This window comes from Scyliorhinus torazame, chromosome 4 (genome assembly GCF_047496885.1).
Source record: "Scyliorhinus torazame isolate Kashiwa2021f chromosome 4, sScyTor2.1, whole genome shotgun sequence".
Lineage (NCBI taxonomy): Eukaryota > Metazoa > Chordata > Chondrichthyes > Carcharhiniformes > Scyliorhinidae > Scyliorhinus > Scyliorhinus torazame.
In genome coordinates, this window is record NC_092710.1 from 72627602 (window position 1) to 72646280 (window position 18679).

At 53.6% G+C, this 18679-nt stretch overlaps 1 protein-coding gene across 1 annotated transcript in view; it reads left to right on the plus strand.

The window, feature by feature from the left end:
* Positions 1–18679, plus strand: part of LOC140411609 (hepatic and glial cell adhesion molecule-like) — a 156947-nt gene that overhangs the window by 51714 nt on the left and 86554 nt on the right. Inside the window, exon 4 of the mRNA XM_072500667.1 lies at positions 12141–12275. Coding sequence (XP_072356768.1) covers positions 12141–12275 — 135 coding nt within the window. The remainder of the gene's footprint in view (positions 1–12140; positions 12276–18679) is intronic.

The following is an 18679-nucleotide window of genomic DNA, read 5'->3' on the forward strand; positions in this document are numbered from 1 at the left end:
TCCATGTCACCTCCTCCATCCCATAAAACTCTCCCTCTCTCTATCACCTCCTCCAGCCCCGACAACCCTCCCTACCTCTGTAACCTCCTTCAGCATCTACAACCCTTCGTATCTCTGTAATCTCCTCCAGTCCCAACAACCCTCCATATCTCTGTAACCTTCCACAGTCCCTACAACCCTCCCTATCTCTGTAACCTCCTCCAGTCATACAACCCTCCCTATCTCTGTACCTCCTCCAGTCCCTACAACCCTACCTATCTCTGTAACCTCTTCCAGTCATACAACCCTCCCTATCTCTGTACCTCCTCCAGTCCCTACAACCCTACCTATTTCTGTAACCTCCTCGAGCCCCTACAACACTCCCTATCTCTGTAACCTCCTCCAGTCCTTACAACCCTCCCTACCTCTGTAACCTCCTTCAGCGCCAAAATCCTCCCTATCTCTGTACCACCCCTCAGTCCCAACAACCCTCCCTATCTCTGTACCTCCTCCAGTCCCTACAACCCTACCTATCTCTGTAACCTCTTCCAGTCATACAACCCTCCCTATCTCTGTACCTCCTCCAGTCCCTACAACCCTCCCTATCTCTGTAACCTCCTCCAGCCCCGAAACCCTCCCTACCTCTGTAACCTCCTCCAGCGCCAAAATCCTCCCTATCTCTGTACCACCCCTCAGTCCCAACAACCCTCCCTATCTCTGTAACCTCCTCCAGCCCCTAAACACTCCCTATCTCTGTAACCTCCCTCAGCCCCAACAACCCTCCCTATCTCTGTAACCTCCTTTAGCGCCTAAACCCTCCCTATCTCTGTAACACCCCTCAGTCCCTACAACCCTCCCTATCTCTGTAACCTCCTCCAGCCCCTAAACACTCCCTATCTCTGTCACCTCCCTCAGCCCCTACAACCCTTCCTTTCTCTGTAATCTCATCCAGTCGCTACAAACCTCCCTATCTCTGTAAACTCCTCCAGCCCCTACAACCCTCCCTACCTCTATAATCTCCTCTAACCCTGACAACCCTCCCTATCCCTGTAACTTCCTCCATTCCCTACAACCCTCCCTATCCCTGTAACCTCCTCCAGCTTCTACAACACTCCCTATCCCTGTAACCTGCTCCGTTCCCTACAACCCTACCTACCTCTATAATCTCCTGCAGCCCCTACAACCCCCCCTATTTCTATAACTTCCTAAAGCCTCTACAACCCTCCCTGTCTCTGTACCTCCTCCAGTCCCTACAACCCTCCCTATTTCGGAAGCCTCCTCCAGCCATACAACCCTCCCTATCTCTGTAACCTCCCTCAGCCCCTACAACCCTCCCTATCTTGAAAACCTCATCAAGCTCCGACAACCCTCCCTATCTCTGTAATCTCCTCTAACCCCAACTACCCTCCCTATCACTGTAACCTCCTCCAGCCCCTACAACCCTCCCTATCTCTGTAAACCTCCTCCAGTCCCTACAACCCTCCCTAACTCTGTAACCTCCTCCAGCCCCTACAAACCCACCATCTCAAAAACCTCCGCCAGCCCCTACAATGCTCCCTATTTCTGTAACCTCCTACAGCCCCTACAACCATCCCCATCTCTGCAATCTCCTCCAGCCGCGACAATCCTCCCAATCTCTGTAACCTCCTCTAACCCTTACAATACTCCCTATCGCTGTAACCTCCTCCAGCCCCTGCAACCCTCCCTATACCTGTAACCTCCTCCAGTCCCTACAACCCTCCCTATCTCTGTAAACCCCTCCAGCCCCTACAACCCTCCCTATCTCTGTAACCTCCTCCAGCCAAACAACCCTCCCTATCTCTGTACCTCCTCCAGTCCCTACAAACCTACCGATCTCTGAAAACTCCTCAAGCCCCTAAACCCTGCCTATCTCTGTAACCTCCTCCAGCCCCTACAACCCCCTTTCTCTGTAACGTCCTACAGCCCCTAAACGCTCCCTCTCTCTGTAATCTCCCTCAGTCCCTACAACACTCCCTATCTCTGTAACCTCCCTCAGTCCGTACAGCCCTCCCTATCTCTGTAACCTCCCTCAGTCCCGACAACCCTCCCTATCGCTGTAACCTCCCTCAGTCCCGACAACACTCCCTATCTCTGTAACCTCCTCCAGCCACTAAACCCTCCCTATCGCTGTAACCTCCCTCAGTCCCGACAACACTCCCTATCTCTGTAACCTCCTCCAGCCACTAAACCCTCCCTATCTCTGTAACCTTTCTCAGTCCCTACAACACTCCCTATCTCTATAACCTCCTCCAGCCACTAAACCCTCCCTTTCTCTGTAACCTACTTCAGCCCCTAAACCATCCCTATCTCTGTAACCTCCTTCAGCCCCTAAACCCTCCCTATCCCTGTAATCTCCTCCAGCCCCTACAACCCTCACTATCCCTGTAACGTGCTCCGTTCCCTACAACCCTCCCTATCTCTTAATCTCCTCTAGCCCCCACAACCCTCCCTATCCCTGTCACCTCCTCCATCCCCTAAAACCCTCCCTCGCTCTCTCACTTCCTCCAGCCCCGACAACCCTCCCTATCCATGTCACCTCCTCCATCCCATAAAACTCTCCCTCTCTCTATCACCTCCTCCAGCCCCGACAACCCTCCCTACCTCTGTAACCTCCTTCAGCATCTACAACCCTTCGTATCTCTGTAATCTCCTCCAGTCCCAACAACCCTCCATATCTCTGTAACCTTCCACAGTCCCTACAACCCTCCCTATCTCTGTAACCTCCTCCAGTCATACAACCCTCCCTATCTCTGTACCTCCTCCAGTCCCTACAACCCTACCTATCTCTGTAACCTCTTCCAGTCATACAACCCTCCCTATCTCTGTACCTCCTCCAGCCCCTACAACCCTCCCTATCTCTGTAACCTCCTCCAGCCAAACAACCCTCCCTATCTCTGTACCTCCTCCAGTCCCTACAAACCTACCGATCTCTGAAAACTCCTCAAGCCCCTAAACCCTGCCTATCTCTGTAACCTCCTCCAGCCCCTACAACCCCCTTTCTCTGTAAACTCCCCCAGCCCCTACAACCCTTCCTATCTCTGTAATCTCCTCCAGTCACTACAACTCTCCCTATCTATGTAACCTCCACCAGCCGCGACAACCCTCCCTATCTCTGTAACCTCCTCCAGCTCCTACAACCCTCCCTATCTCTGTAACCTCCTACAGCCCATACATTCCTCCCTATCTCTGTAACCTCCTCCAGCCCCAACCACCCTCCCTATCTCTATAAACTACTCTAGCCCCTGCAACTCTCCCTATCCCTGTAACTTCCTCCATTCCCTACAACCCTCCCTTTATCTGTAACCTCCTCCAGCCCCCACACCCCTCGTTATCTCTGTAACCTCATCCAGCCCCTACAACCCTCCCTATCTCTGTAATCTCCTCCAGTCCCTACAACCCTCCCGATCTCTGTAACCTCCTCCAGCCACTACAAACCTCCCTATCCCTGTAACCTGCTCCATTCCCTACAACCTCCCTATCTCTTAATCTCCTCTGGCCCCTACAACCCTCCCTATCCCTGTCTCCTCCTCCATCCCATAAAACTCTCCCTCTCTCTATCACCTCCTCCAGACCCGACAACCATCACTACCTCTGTAACCTCCTTCAGCAGCTACAACCCTTCGTATCTCTGTAATCTCCTCCAGCCTCTACAACCTTCCCGATCTCTGTAACCTGCTCCGTTCCCTACAACGCTCCCTACCTCTGTAACCTCCTCCAGTCCCTACAACCCCACCTACCACTGTAAGCTCCTCCAGCCCCTACAACCCTCCCTATCTCTATAACCTCCGCCAGCCCCTACAACCCTTCCTATTTCTGTAACCTCCTACAGACCCTACAACCCACCCCATCTCTGCAACATCATCCAGCTCTACAACCCTCCCTATCTCTGTAAACTCCTCGAGCCCCTACAACCCTCCCTATCTCTGTAAACCCCTCCAGCCCCTACAACCCTCCCTATCACTGTCTCCTCCTCCATCCCATAAAACTCTCCCTCTCTCTATCACCTCCTCCAGACCCGACAACCATCACTACCTCTGTAACCTCCTTCAGCACCTACAACCCTTCGTATCTCTGTAATCTCCTCCAGCCTCTACAACCTTCCCGATCTCTGTAACCTGCTCCGTTCCCTACAACGCTCCCTACCTCTGTAACCTCCTCCAGTCCCTACAACCCCACCTACCACTGTAAGCTCCTCCAGCCCCTACAACCCCCCCTATCTCTATAACCTCCGCCAGCCCCTACAACCCTTCCTATTTCTGTAACCTCCTACAGACCCTACAACCCACCCCATCTCTGCAACATCATCCAGCTCTACAACCCTCCCTATCTCTGTAAACTCCTCGAGCCCCTACAACCCTCCCTATCTCTGTAAACCCCTCCAGCCCCTACAACCCTCCCTATCACTGTAACCTCCTCGAGCCCCTACAACCCTCCCTATCTCTGTAAACCCCTCCAGCCCCTACAACCCTCCCTATCTCTGTAACCTCCTCCAGCCAAACAACCCTCCCTATCGCTGTAAACCCCTCCAGCCCCTACAACCCCACCTATCTCTGAAACATCCTCCAGCCCCTAAACCCTGCCTATCTCTGTAACCTCCCTCAGTCCCTACAACCCTCCCTATCTCTGTAGACTCCTCCAGTCCCTACAACCCTCCCTATCTCTGTAACCTCCTCCAGCCCCTACAACCCACCCTATCTCTGTAACCTCCTCCAGTCCCTACAACCATCCCTATCTCTGTAACCTCCTCCAGCCCCTACAACCCTCCCTATCTCGCTAACCTCCTCCAGTACCTACAACCCTCCCTATCTCTGTAACCACCTCCAGTCCCTACAACCCTCCTTATCTCTGTAAGCTCCTCCAGCCCCTGCAACCCTCCCTATCTCTGTAACCTCCTTCAGCCCCTAAAACCTCCCAATCTCTGTAACCTCCCTCAGCCCCTACAACCCTTCCTTTCTCTGTAATCTCCTCCAGCCCTTACAGCACTCCCTATCCCTGTAACCTCCTCCGTTCCCTACAACTCTCCCTACCTCTATAATCTCCGACAGCCCCTACAACCCCCCCTACCACAGTAAGCTCCCCCAGCCCCTACAACACTCCCTATTTGTGTAACCTCCTCTAACCCTTACAATTCTCCCTATCTCTGTAACCTCCTCCAGCCCCTTCACCCCTCCCTATACCTGTAACCTCCTCCAGTCCCTACAACCCTCCCTATCTCTGTAACCTCCTCCAGCCCCTACAACCCTCCCTACCTCGCTAATCTCCTCTAACTCTGACAACCCTCCCTATACCTGTAACCTCCTCCAGTCCCTACAACCCTCCCTATATCTGTAACCTCCTCCAGCCCTTACAACCCTCCCTACCTCGCTAATCTCCTCTAACTCTGACAACCCTCCCTATCCCTGTGACTTCCTCCATTCCCTACAACACGCCCTATCCCTGTAACCTCCTCCAGCCCGGACAGCACTCCCTATCTCTGTAACCTCCTACAGCCACTACGATCCTCCCTATCTCTGTAACCTCCTCTAACCCTTACAATCCTCTCTGTCTCTGTAACCTCCTCCAGCCCCAACACCCCTCCCTATCTCTGTAACCTTCCTCAGTCCCTACAACCCTCCCTATCTCTGTAACCTCCTCCAGTCATACAACCCTCCCTATCTCTGTACCTCCTCCAGTCCCTACAACCCTACCTATCTCTGTAACCTCTTCCAGTCATACAACCCTCCCTATCTCTGTACCTCCTCCAGTCCCTACAACCCTACCTATTTCTGTAACCTCCTCGAGCCCCTACAACCCTCCCTATTTCTGTAACCTACTCCAGCCCCTACAACCCTCCCTATCTCTGTAACCTCCTCCAGTCCCTACAACCCTCCCTATCTCTGTAACCTCCTCAAGCCCCTACAACACTCCCTATCTCTGTAACCTCCTCCAGCCCCGAAACCCTCCCTATCTCTGTAACCTCCCTCAGCGCCTAAATCCTCCCTATCTCTGTAACACCCCTCAGTCCCAACAACCCTCCCTATCTCTGTAACCTCCTCCAGCCCCTAAACACTCCCTATCTCTGTAACCTCCCTCAGCCCCTACAACCCTCCCTATCTCTGTAACCTCCTTTAGCGCCTAAATCCTCCCTATCTCTGTAACACCCCTCAGTCCCTACAACCCTCCCTATCTCTGTAACCTCCTCCAGCCCCTAAACACTCCCTATCTCTGTCACCTCCCTCAGCCCCTACAACCCTCCTTAACTCTGTAACCTCCTCCAGCCCCTACAATCCTCCCTATCTCTGTAACCTCCTCCAGCCCCTAAAACCCTCCCTCTCTCCATCACCTCCTCCAGCCCCGACAACCCTCACTATCTCTGTAACCTCCTCCAGCCCATACATTCCTCCCTATCTCTGTATTCTCCTCCAGCCCCTACAACCCTTCCTATCTCTTTAATCTCCTCCAGTGCCTACAACCCTCCCTATCTTTGTTACCTCCTCCAGCCCCTACAACCCTCCCTATCTCGGAAACCTCCTCCAGCTCCTACAACCCTCCCAATCCCTGTAACCTCCTCCATTCCCTGCAACCCTCCCGATCCCTGTCACCTGCTCCGTTCCCTACAACCCTGCCGACCTCTATAATCTCCTCCAGCCCCTACAACCCCCCCTACCACTGTAACCTCCTCCAGCCCCTACAACCCTCCCTATCTCAATAACCTCCGCCAGCCCCGACAATCCTCCCTATTTCTGTAACCTCCTCCAACCGCTACAATCCTCCCTATCTCTGTAACCTCCTCCAGTCCCTACAACCGTCCCTATCCCTGTAACCTCCTCCAGCCCCGACAACCCTCCCTATCTCGGAAACCTCCTCCAGCTCCTACAACCCTCCCAATCCCTGTAACCTCCTCCATTCCCTGCAACCCTCCCTATCCCTGTCACCTGCTCCGTTCCCTACAACCCTCCCTCCCTCTATAATCTCCTCCAGCCCCTACAACCCACCCTACCACTGTAACCTCCTCCAGCCCCTACAACCCTCCCTATCTCAATAACCTCCGCCAGCCCCTACAATCCTCCCTATTTCTGTAACCTCCTCCAGCCGCTACAATCCTCCCTATCTCTGTAACCTCCTCCAGTCCCTACAACCGTCCCTATCTCTGTAAACTCCTCCAGCCCCTACAACCCTCACAGGGGTTAGATGACGTTACAGAGAGAGTGAGGGTTGTAGGGGCTGGAGGAGGTAACAGAGATAGTGAGGGTTGTCGGGGCTGGAGGAGGTGATAGAGAGAGGGAGGGTTTTAGGGGATGGAGGAGGAGACAGGGATAGGGAGGTTTGTAGGGGCTAGAGGAGATTAAGAGATAGGGAGGGTTGTAGGGAACCGAGCAGGTAACAGTGATAGAGAGGTTTGTAGGGGCTGGAGGAGGTTAAAGAGGTAGTGAGCCTTACAGGGGTTAGACGACGTTACAGAGAAAGTAAGGCTCACTACCTCTTTAACCTCCTGCAGCCCCTACAACCCTCTCTATCTATGTAACCTCCTCCATCCCCTAAAACCCTCCCTCTCTCTATCACCTCCTCCAGCCCCGACAACCCTCGCTAACTCTGGAACCTCCTCCAGCCCCTACAACGCTCGCTATCCCTCTAACTTCCTCCATTCCCTACAACCCTCACTATCTCTGTAACCTCCTCCAGACCTTACAACACTCCCTGTCTCTGTAATCTCCTGCAGTCCCTAGAACACTCCTGTCTCTGTAACCTCCACCAGCCCCAACTACCCTCCCTATCTCTGTAACCTCCTCCAACCACTCCAACCCTCCCTCTTTGTAACCTCCTCCAGCCCCAACAACCCTCCCTATCTCTGTAACCTCTTCCAGTCCTAACAACCTTCCCTATCTCTGTAACCTCCTCCAGCCGCTAAAATCCTCCCTATCTCTGTAATCTCCTCCAGCCCCTACAACACTCCCTATCGCTGTAACCTCCTCCAGCCCATACATTCCTCCTAGCACTGTAACTTCCTCCATTCCCGACAATCCTCCCTATCTCTGTAACCTCCTGCAGCCAGACAACCCTCCCTATCTCTGTAACCTCCTCCAGCCCCTACAACCCTCCCTATCTCTGTAACCTCCTTCAGCCACTACAACCCTCTCTATCTCTGTAACCTCCTCCAGCCCATGCAGCCCTCCCTATCCGTGTAACCTCCTCCAGCCATACAACCCTCCCTATCTCTGTAACCTCCTCCAGCCCCTACAACCCCCTATCTCTGTAACCTCCTCCAGCCCCGAACAACACTCCCTATCTCTGTAAACTCCTCCAGTCCCTATAACCCTCCCTATCTCTGTAACCTCCAGCCCCGACAACGCTCGCTATCCCTCTAACTTCCTCCATTCCCTACAACTCTCACTATCTCTGTAACCTCCTCCAGCCCATACATTCCTCCCTATCTCTGTAATCTCCTCCAGCCCCTACAACCCTCCTGTCTCTGTAACCTCCTCTAGCGCCTAAAACCCTCCCTATCCCTGTCAACTCCTCCATCCCCTAAAACCCTCCCTCTCTCTATCACCTCCTCCAGCCCCGACAACCCTCACTATGTCTGTAACCTCCTCCAGCCCATACATTCCTCCCTATCTCTATAATTTCCTCCAGCCCCGACAACACTCCTTGTCTCTGTAACCTCCTGCAGTCCCTAGAACCCTCCTGTCCCTGTAACCTCCACCAGCCCCAACTACCCTCCCTATCTCTGTAACCTCCTCCAGCCATACAACCCTCCCTATCTCTGTACATCCTCCAGCTCCGACAACCCTCCCTATCTCAATAAGCTCCTCGAACCCCTACAACCCTCCCTATCTCTGTAACCTCCTCCAGCCCCGACAATGCTCGCTATCCCTCTAAATTCCTCCATTCCCTACAACCCTCACTATCTCTGTAACCTCCTCCAGCCCATACATTCCTCCCTATCTCTGTAATCTCCTCCAGCCCCTACAACCCTCCCTATCTCTATAATCCCCTCTAGCCCCTACAACTCTCCCTATCCCTGTAACTTCCTCCATTCCCTACAACCCTCGCTATCTCTGTAACCTCCTCCAGCCCCTACAACCCTTCCTCTCTCTGTTATCTCCCCCAGCCCGATAACCCTCCCTATCTCTGTAACCTCCTCCAACCCCGACAATGCTCGCTATCCCTCTAACTTCCTCCATTCCCTACAACCCTCACTATCTCTGTAACCTCCTCCAGCCCATACATTCCTCCCAATCTCTGTAATCTCCTCCAGCCCCTACAACCCTCCCTGTCTCTATAATCTCCTCTAGCCCCTACAACCCTCGCTATCTCTGTAACCTCCTCCAGCCCCTACAACCCTTCCTCTCTCTGTTATCTCCCCCAGCCCGATAACCCTTCCTCTCTCTGTTATCTCCCCCAGCCCGATAACCCACCTTATCTCTGTAATCTCCTCCAGCCCCTACAACCCTCCCTGTCTCTATAATCTCCTCTAGCCCCTACAACCCTCGCTATCTCTGTAACCTCCTCCAGCCCCTACAACCCTTCCTCTCTCTGTTATCTCCCCCAGCCCCTACAACCCTTCCTCTCTCTGTTATCTCCCCCAGCCCGATAACCCTTCCTCTCTCTGTTATCTCCCCCAGCCCGAAAACCCCCTATTTCTGAAACCTCCTCCATCCCCTAAAACTCTCCCTCTCTCTATCACCTCCTCCAGCCCTGACAACCCTTCCTATCTCTGTAATCTCCTCCAGCCCCTACAACCCTCCTGTCTCTGTAACCTCCTCCAGTCCGAAAACAAACCTATCTCTGTAACCTCCTGCAACCCTCCCTATCTCTATAATCTCCTCTAGCCCCTACAACTCTCCCTATCTCTGTAACCTCCTCCAGTATACAACCCTCGCTATCTCTGTACCTCCTCCAGCTCCGACAACCCTCCCTATTTCAGTAACCTCCTCGAACCCCTACAACCCTCCCTATCTATGTAAACTCCTCCAGCCCCTACAACCCTCCTGTCTCTGTAACCTCCTCCAGCCCCAACTACCCTCCCTATCTCTGTAAACTTCCTCCAGCCGCTACAACCATCCCTATCTCTGTAACCTCCTCCAGCCCCTACAATCCTCCCTTTATCTGTAACCTCCTCCAGCCCCTACAATCCTCCCTATCTCTGTAACCTCCTCCAGCCGGACAACCCTCCCTATCTCTGTACGTCCTCCAGCCCCTACAACCCTCCCTATCTCTGTACTCTCCTCCAGACATACAACCCTCCCTATCTCTGTACCTCCTCCAGCCCCGACAACCCTCCCTATCTCGATAACCTCCTCGAACACCTACAACACTCCCAATCTCTGCAACCTTCTCCAGCCCCTACAACCCCCTATCTCTGTAAACTCCTCCAGCCCCTATAACCCTTCCTATCTCTGTAATCTCCTCCAGTCCCTACAACGCTCCCTATCTCTGTAACCTCTACCAGGCCCTACAACCCTCCCTATACCTGTAACCTGCTCCGTTCCCTACAACCCTCCCTATCTCTTAATCACCTCTAGCCGCTACAACCCTCCCTAACACTGTCACCTCCTCCATCCACTAAAACCCTCCCTCTCTCTATCACCTCCTCCAGCCCCTACAACCCTCGCTATCTCTGTAGCCTCCTCCGGTCCCTACAACCCTCCCTATCTCTGTAACGTCCTCCATCCCCTACAACCCTCGCTATCTCTGTAACCACCTCCAGCCCCTACAACCCTCCTTATCTCTATAATCTCCTGTAGCCCCTACAACTCTCCCTATCTCTGCAACTTCCCCCATTCCCTACAACCCTCCCTTTCTCTGTAACCTCCTCCAGCCCCTACAACCCTCGCTATCTCTGTAACCTCCTCCAGTCCCTACAACCCACCCTGTCTCTGTATCATCGTCTAACCCCTATAAGGCTCACTACCTTTTTAACCTCCTCCAGCCCCTACAACCCTTCCTATGTCTCTAATCTCCTCCAGTCCCTACAACCCTCCCTGTCTCTGTAACCAGCACCATTCCCTACAACCCTCCCTATCTCTTAATCTCCTCTAGCCCCTACAACCCTCCCTATCCCTGTCACCTCCTCCATCCCCTAAAACCTTTTCTCTCTCTATCACCTCCTCCAGTCCCGACAACCCTCGCTATCTCTGTAACTTCCTCCAGCCCCTACAACCTTTCCTATCTCTGTAATCTCCTCCAGTCCCTACAACCCTCCCTATCTCAGTAACCTGCTCTGTTCCCTACAACCCTCCCTATCCCTGTCACCTCCTCCATTCCCTAAAACCCTCCCTTTCTCTGTAACCTCCTCCAGCCCCTACAACCCTCCCTATCTCTGTAACCTCCTCCAGCCCCTACAACCCTCCCTATCTCTATAACCTCCTCCAGCCCTACAACCCTCCCTATCTCTATAACCTCCTCCAGCCCCAACAACCCTCCCTATCTCTGTAAACCTCCTCCAGCGCCTACAACCCTCCCTATCTGTGTAACCTCCTCCAGCGCCTACAACCCTCCCTATCTATGTAACCTCCTCCATCCCCTAAAACCCTCCCTTTCTCTGTAACCTCCTCCAGCCCCTACAACCCTCCCTCTCTCTGTCACCTCCTCCAGTCCCTACAACCCTCCCTATCTCTGTAACCTCCTCCAGCCCCTACAACCCTCCCTATCTCTATAACCTCCTCCAGCCCTGACAACCCTCCCTATCTCTGTAACCTCCTCCAGTCCCTACATCCCTTCCTATCTCTGTAACCTCCTCTAGCCCCTACAACCCTCCCTATCTCCGTAACCTCCTCCAGTCCCTACAACCCTCCCTCTCTCTGTCACCTCCTCCATCCCCCCAAACGTTCCCGATCTGCAATCTTCAATCTACAGGCTCCTTTACAACCCCCTGCTTCCTGTCACTCCGTCACTGGCAGCTCCCTGGCTCTGAAGAAGTGGAATTCCCTCCCTCATTCGCTTCACCACTCTCTCAGTCTCTCCCTGAAATATAGCTTTCCCTCACCTCTATTCTCTTTTGTGGCTCAGGATCAAATGTCATTGGATTCTGCTCTTCTGAATGCCTTGTCCTGTTGGGAGTCAATTAGTCCCAAAACAAGGGTGAAGCTGTTTTCCTCTTCACAGCTCCTGTCCCCTTCACCCTCTATCTCACACCATTTCTTGGGCTTGTCTTTCAGTGATGGAGTTTACCTCAGGTTCATTTACCATCTCGGTTGCGAGCTGCGGAGCAGTGTTTTTCATCCTGGTTGCTGCTGGTATTGTGTGCTGGAGTAACAGAGGCAGGAGTGGTCGCTGGGAGGACAGGACCTCAGGTGAGAGAACTCGGAACCATCACTTCATCCACAAGCTAGCTAAGTCTCTCTCGCTCCCTCTCACACAGTCCCCCTCTCTCTCCCTCTGAATCTGTCTCACTCTCTCTCACACACAGTCCCCCTCTCTCCCACTCTGAACCTCTCTCACTCTCCGCCTCTCTCCCCCTCTCTCTCACACAATCCCCCTCTCTCTCCGTCTGAACCTCTCTCACTCTCCGCCTCTCTCCCTCTCTCTCTTACACAGTCCCCCTCTCTCTCACACAATCCCCCTCTCTCTCCGTCTGAACCTCTCTCACTCTCCGCCTTTCTCTCGCTCCCTCTCACACAGTCCCCCTCTCACTCCCTCTGAACCTCTCTCACTCTCCGCCTCTCTCCCTCTCACACAGTCCCCCTCTCGCTTCTCTGAACCTCTCTCACTCTCCGCCTCTCTCTCTCTCCCTCTCACACAGTCCCCCTCTCGCTTCTCTGAACCTCTCTCACTCTCCGCCTCTCTCTCTCTCCCTCGCACACAGTCCACCTCTCTCTCCCTCTGAATCTCTCTCACTCTCCACCTCTCTCTCTCCCTCTCACACAGTCCACATCTCTCTCCCTCTGAATCTCTCTCACTCTCCGCCTCTCTACCTCCCTCTCACACAGTCACCCTCTCTCTCCCTCTGAACCTCTCTCACTCTCCGCCTCTCTCTCTCTCCCTCTCACACAGTCCACCTCTCTCTCCCTCTGAAGCTCTCTCACTCTCCGCCTCTCTACCTCTCCCTCTCACACAGTCCCCCTCTCTCTCCCTCTGAACCTCTCTCACTCTCCGCCTCTCTCTCTCTCTCACACACAGTCCCCCTCTCTCCCCCTCTGAACCTCTCTTACTCTCGGCCTCTCTCTCTCTCACACAGTCCCCCTCTCTCTCCCTCTGCGCCTCTCTCCCTCTCCCTCTCACACAGTCCCCCTCTCTCTCCCTCTGAACCTCTCTCACTCGCCCCCTCTCTCTCCCTCTCACACAGTCCCCCTCTCTCTCCCTCTGAACCTCTCTTACTCTCGGCCTCTCTCTCTCTCACACAGTCCCCCTCTCTCTCCCTCTGAACCTTTCTCTCTCTCCCTCTCTCTCACACACACTCCCCCTCTCTCTCCCTCTGAACCTCTCTCACTCTCCCCCTCTCTCTCTCCCCCTCTCACACAGTCCCCCTCTCCCTCCCTCTGAATCTCTCTCACTCTCCACCTCTCCCTATCTCTCACACACAGTCCCCCTCTCTCTCCCTCTGAACCTCTCTCACTCTCGGCCTCACTTGCTCTCTCTCACAAAGTCCCCCTCTCTCTCCGTCTGAATCTCTCTCTCTCTGCCTAACTCTCTCTCCCTCTCACACAGTCCCCCTCTCTCTCCCTCTGAACCTCTCTCACTCTCCGCCTCTCTCCCTCTCTTCTCACACAGTCCCCCTCTCTCTCCCTCTGAATCTCTCTCACTCTCCGCCTCTCTCTCTCCCTCTCACACTCTCCGTCTCTCTCTGTCCCTTTCTTACACTCTCTGTCTCTCTCTCCCTTTCCCACACTCTCCGTCTCTCTCTCTCGCTTTCTCACACTCTCTGTCTCTCTCTCCCTTCCCCACACTCTCCGTCTCTCTCTCCCTTTCCCACACTCTCCGTCTCTCTCTCTCCCTTTCTCACACTCTCTGTCTCTCTATCCCTTTCCCACACTCTCCGTCTCTCTCTCCCTTTCCCACACTCTCCGTCTCTCTCTCTCCCTTTCTCACACTCTCCGTCTCTCTCTCTCTCCCTTTCTCACACACTCTGTCTCTCTCTCGCTTTCTCACACTCTCCGTCTCTCTCTCCCTTTCTCACACTCTCCGTCTCTCTCTCTCTCGCTTTCTCACACTCTCCGTCTCCCTCTCTCGCTTTCTCACACTCTCCGTCTCTCTCTCTCCCTTTCACACACACTCTGGTCTCTCTCTCTCCCTTTCTCACACTCTCTGTCTCTCTATCCCTTTCCCACACTCTCCGTCTCTCTCTCCCTTTCCCACACTCTCCGTCTCTCTCTCTCCCTTTCTCACACTCTCCGTCTCTCTCTCTCTCCCTTTCTCACACACTCTGTCTCTCTGTCGGTTTCTCACACTCTCCGTCTCTCTCTCCCTTTCTCACACTCTCCGTCTCTCTCTCTCCCTTTCTCAGAATCTCCGTCTCTCTCTCTCTCCCTTTCTCACACACTCTGTCTCTCTCTCGCTTTCTCACACTCTCCGTCTCTCTCTCGCTTTCTCACACTCTCCGTCTCTCTCTCTCCCTTTCTAACACACTCTGTCCCTCTCTCTCCCTTTCTCACACTCTCTGTCTCTCTCTCCCTTTCCCACACTCTCCGTCTCTCTCTCCCTTTCCCACACTCTCCGTCTCTCTCTCCCTTTCCCACACTCTCCGTCTCTCTCTCCCTTTCCCACACTCTCCGTCTCTCTCTCACCCTTTCTCACACTCTCTGTCTCTCTCTCTCTCACTTTCTCACACTCTCCGTCTCTCTCTCCCTTTCTCACACTCTCCGTCTCTCTCTCTCGCTTTCTCACACTTTCCGTCTCTCCCTTTCTCACACTCTCCGTCTCTCTCTCCCTTTCTCACACTCTCCGTCTCTCTCCCATTCCGACACTCTCCGTCTCTCTCTCCCTTTCTCACACTCTCCGTCTCTCTCTCTCCCTTTCTCACACACTCTCTCTCTCTCTCTCACTTTCTCACACTCTGTCTCTCTCTCCCTTTACCACACTCTCCGTCTCTCTCTCTCTCCCTTTCTCACACTCTCCGTCTCTCTCTCCCTTTCTCACACACTCTGTCTCTCTCTCCCTTTCTCACACTCTCCATCTCTCTCTCCCTTTCCCACACTCTCCGTCTCTCTCTCTCCCTTTCTCACACTCTCCGTCTCTCTCTCTCCCTTTCTCACACTCTCTCTCTCTCTCTCTCCCTTTCCCACACTCTCTGTCTCTCTCTCACCCTTTCTCACACACTCTGTCTCTTTCTCCCTTTCACACACTCTCCGTCTCTCCGTTTCCCACTCTCTCCGTCTCACTCCCTTTCTCAAACTCTCCGTCCCTCTCTCCCTTTCACACACTCTCCGTCTCTCTCCCTTTCCCACACTCTCCGTCCCTCTCTCCCTTTCCCACACTCTCCGTTTCTCTCTCTCCCTTTCTCACACTCTCCGTCTCTCTCTCCCTTTCTCACACTCTCCGTCTCTCTCTCCCTTTCTCACACTCTCCGTCTCTCTCCCTTTCTCACACTCTCCGTCTCTCTCTCCCTTTCTCACACTCTCCGTCTCTCTCTCCGTTTCTCACACTCTCCGTCTCTCTCTCTCGCTTTCTCACACTCTCCGTCTCTCTCTCTCCCTTTCTCACACTCTCCATCTCTCTCTCTCACTTTCTCACACTCTCCGTCTCTCTCTCCCTTTCTCACACACTCTGTCTCTCTCTCTCCCTTTCTCACACTCTCTGTCTCTCTCTCCCTTTCCCACACTCTCCGTCTCTCTCTCCCTTTCCCACAGTCTCCGTCTCTCTCTCACCCTTTCTCACACTCTCCGTCTCTCTCTCTCACTTTCTCACACTCTCCGTCTCTCTCTCCCTTTCTCACACTCTCCGTCTCTCTCTCTCACTTTCTCACACTCTCCGTCTCTCTCTCCCTTTCTCACACTCTCCGTCTCTCTCTCGCTTTCTCACACCCTCCGTCTCTCTCTCCCTTTCTCACACTCTCCGTCTCTCTCCCTTTCCGACACTCTCCATCTCTCTCTCTCTTTCTCACACTCTCCGTCTCTCTGTCTCCCTTTCTCACACACTCTCTCTCTCACTTTCTCACACTCTGTCTCTCTCTCCCTTTACCACACCTTCCGTCTCTCTCTCTCTCCCTTTCTCACACACTCTGTCTCTCTCTCCCTTTCTCACACTCTCCATCTCTCTCTCCCTTTCTCACACTCTCCGTCTCTCTCTCTCCCTTTCTGACACTCTCCGTCTCTCTCTCTCCCTTTCTCACACTCTCTGTCTCTCTCTCTCCCTTTCCCACACTCTCCGTCTCTCTCTCTCCCTTTCTCACACTCTCCGTCTCTCTCTCCCTTTCTCACACTCTCCGTCTCTCTCCCTTTCTCACACTCTCCGTCTCTCTCTCTCTCCCTTTCTCGCACTCTCCGTCCCTCTCTCCCTTTCTCACACTCTCCGTCTCTCTCCCTTTCCCACACTCTCCGTCCTCTCTCCCTTTCCCACACTCTCCGTTTCTCTCTCTCCCTTTCTCACACTCTCCGTCTCTCTCTCCCTTTCTCACACTCTCCGTCTCTCTCTCCCTTTCTCAAACTCTCCGTCTCTCTCTCCCTTTCCCACACTCTCCGTTTCTCTCTCTCCCTTTCTCACACTCTCCGTCTCTCTCACTCCCTTTCTCACACACTCTCTCTCTCTCTCCCTTTCCCACACTCTCCATCTCTCTCTCCCTTTCCCACACTGTCCGTCTCTCTCTCTCCCTTTCTCACACTCTCTGTCTCTCTATCCCTTTACCACACTCTCCGTCTCTCTCTCCCTTTCCCACACTCTCCGTCTCTCCCTCTCCCTTTCTCACACATCTCCGTCTCTCTCTCTCTCCCTTTCTCACACACTCTGTCTCTCTCTCCCTTTCTCACACTCTCCGTCTCTCTCTCTCTCGCTTTCTCACACTCTCCATCTCTCTCTCTCGCTTTCTCACACTCTCCGTCTCTCTCCCTTTCTCACACACTCTGGTCTCTCTCTCTCCCTTTCTCACACTCTATGTCTCTCTATCCCTTTCCCACACTCTCCGTCTCTCTCTCCCTTTCCCACACTCTCCGACTCTCTCTCTCCCTTTCTCACACTCTCCGTCTCTCTCTCTCCCTTTCTCACACACTCTGTCTCTCTCTCGCTTTCTCACACTCTCCGTCTCTCTCTCCCTTTCTCACACTCTCCGTCTCTCTCTCTCGCTTTCTCACACTCTCCGTCTCTCTCTCTCCCTTTCTCACACTCTCCGTCTCTCTCTCCCTTTCTCACACTCTCCGTCTCTCTCCCTTTCTCACACTCTGTCTCTCTCTCTGCCTTTACCACACCTTCCGTCTCTCTCTCTCTCCCTTTCTCACACACTCTGTCTCTCTCTCCCTTTCTCACACTCTCCATCTCTCTCTCCCTTTCTCACACCCTCCGTCTCTCTCTCTCCTTTTCTCACACTCTCTGTCTCTCTCTCTCCCTTTCACACACTCTCCGTCTCTCTCTCTCCCTTTCTCACACTCTCCGTCTCACTCTCCCTTTCTCACACTCTCCGTCTCTCTCCCTTTCTCACACACTCTGGTCTCTCTCTCTCCCTTTCTCACACTCTATGTCTCTCTCTCCCTTTTCCACACTCTCCGTCCCTCTCTCCCTTTCCCACTCTCCGTTTCTCTCTCTCCCTTTCTCACACTCTCCGTCTCTCTCTCTCCCTTTCTCACACGTTCCGTCTCTCTCTCCATTTCTCACACTCTCCGTCTCTCTCCCTTTCTCACATTCTCCGTCTCTCTCTCTTTCTCACACTCACCGCCTCTCTCTCCCTTTCTCACACTCTCCGTCTCTCTCCATTTCTCACACTCTCCGTCTCTCTCTCTCGCTTTCTCACACTCTCCGTCTCTCTCTCTCCCTTTCTCACACTCTCCGTCTCTCTCCCTTTCTCACACTCTTCGTCTCTCCCTTTCTCACTCTCCGTCTCTCGCTTTCTCACACTCTCCGTCTCTCTCTCCCTTTCTCACACTCTCCGTCTCTCTCCCGCCCTTTCCCACACTCTCCATCACTCTCTCTCCCTTTCTCACACTCTCTGTCTCTCTCTCCCTTTCGTAAACTCTCCGTCTCTCTCTCTGCCTTTCTCACACTCTCCGTCTCTCTCTCTCGCTTTATCACCTCTCCGTCTCTCTCTCCCTTTCTCACACTCTCCGTCTCTCTCCCGCCCTTTCCCACACTCTCCATCTCTCTCTCTCCCTTTCTCACTCTCTCTGTCTCTCTCTCCCTTTCTCAAACTCTCCGTCTCTCTCTCCCTTTCTCACACACTCTGTCTTTCTCTCTCTCCCTTTCTCACACACTCCGTCTCTCTCTCCCTTTCTCTCACTCTCCGTCTCTCTCTCCCTTTCCGACACTCTCCGTTTCTCTCTCTCCCTTTCCCACACTCTCCGTTTCTCTCTCTCCCTTTCTCACACTCTCCGTCTCTCTCTCTCCCCCTTTCTCACTCTCTCCGTCGCTCTCCCTTTCTCACACTCTACGTCTCTCTCTCCCTTTCCCACACTCTCCGTTTCTCTCACTCCCTTTCTCACACTCTCCGTCTCTCTCTCTCCCTTTCTCACACACTCTCTCTCTCTCTCCCTTTCCCACACTCTCCGTCTCTCTCTCCCTTTACCACACTCTCTGTCTCTCTCTCTCCCTTTCTCACGCACTCTGTCTCTCTCTCTCT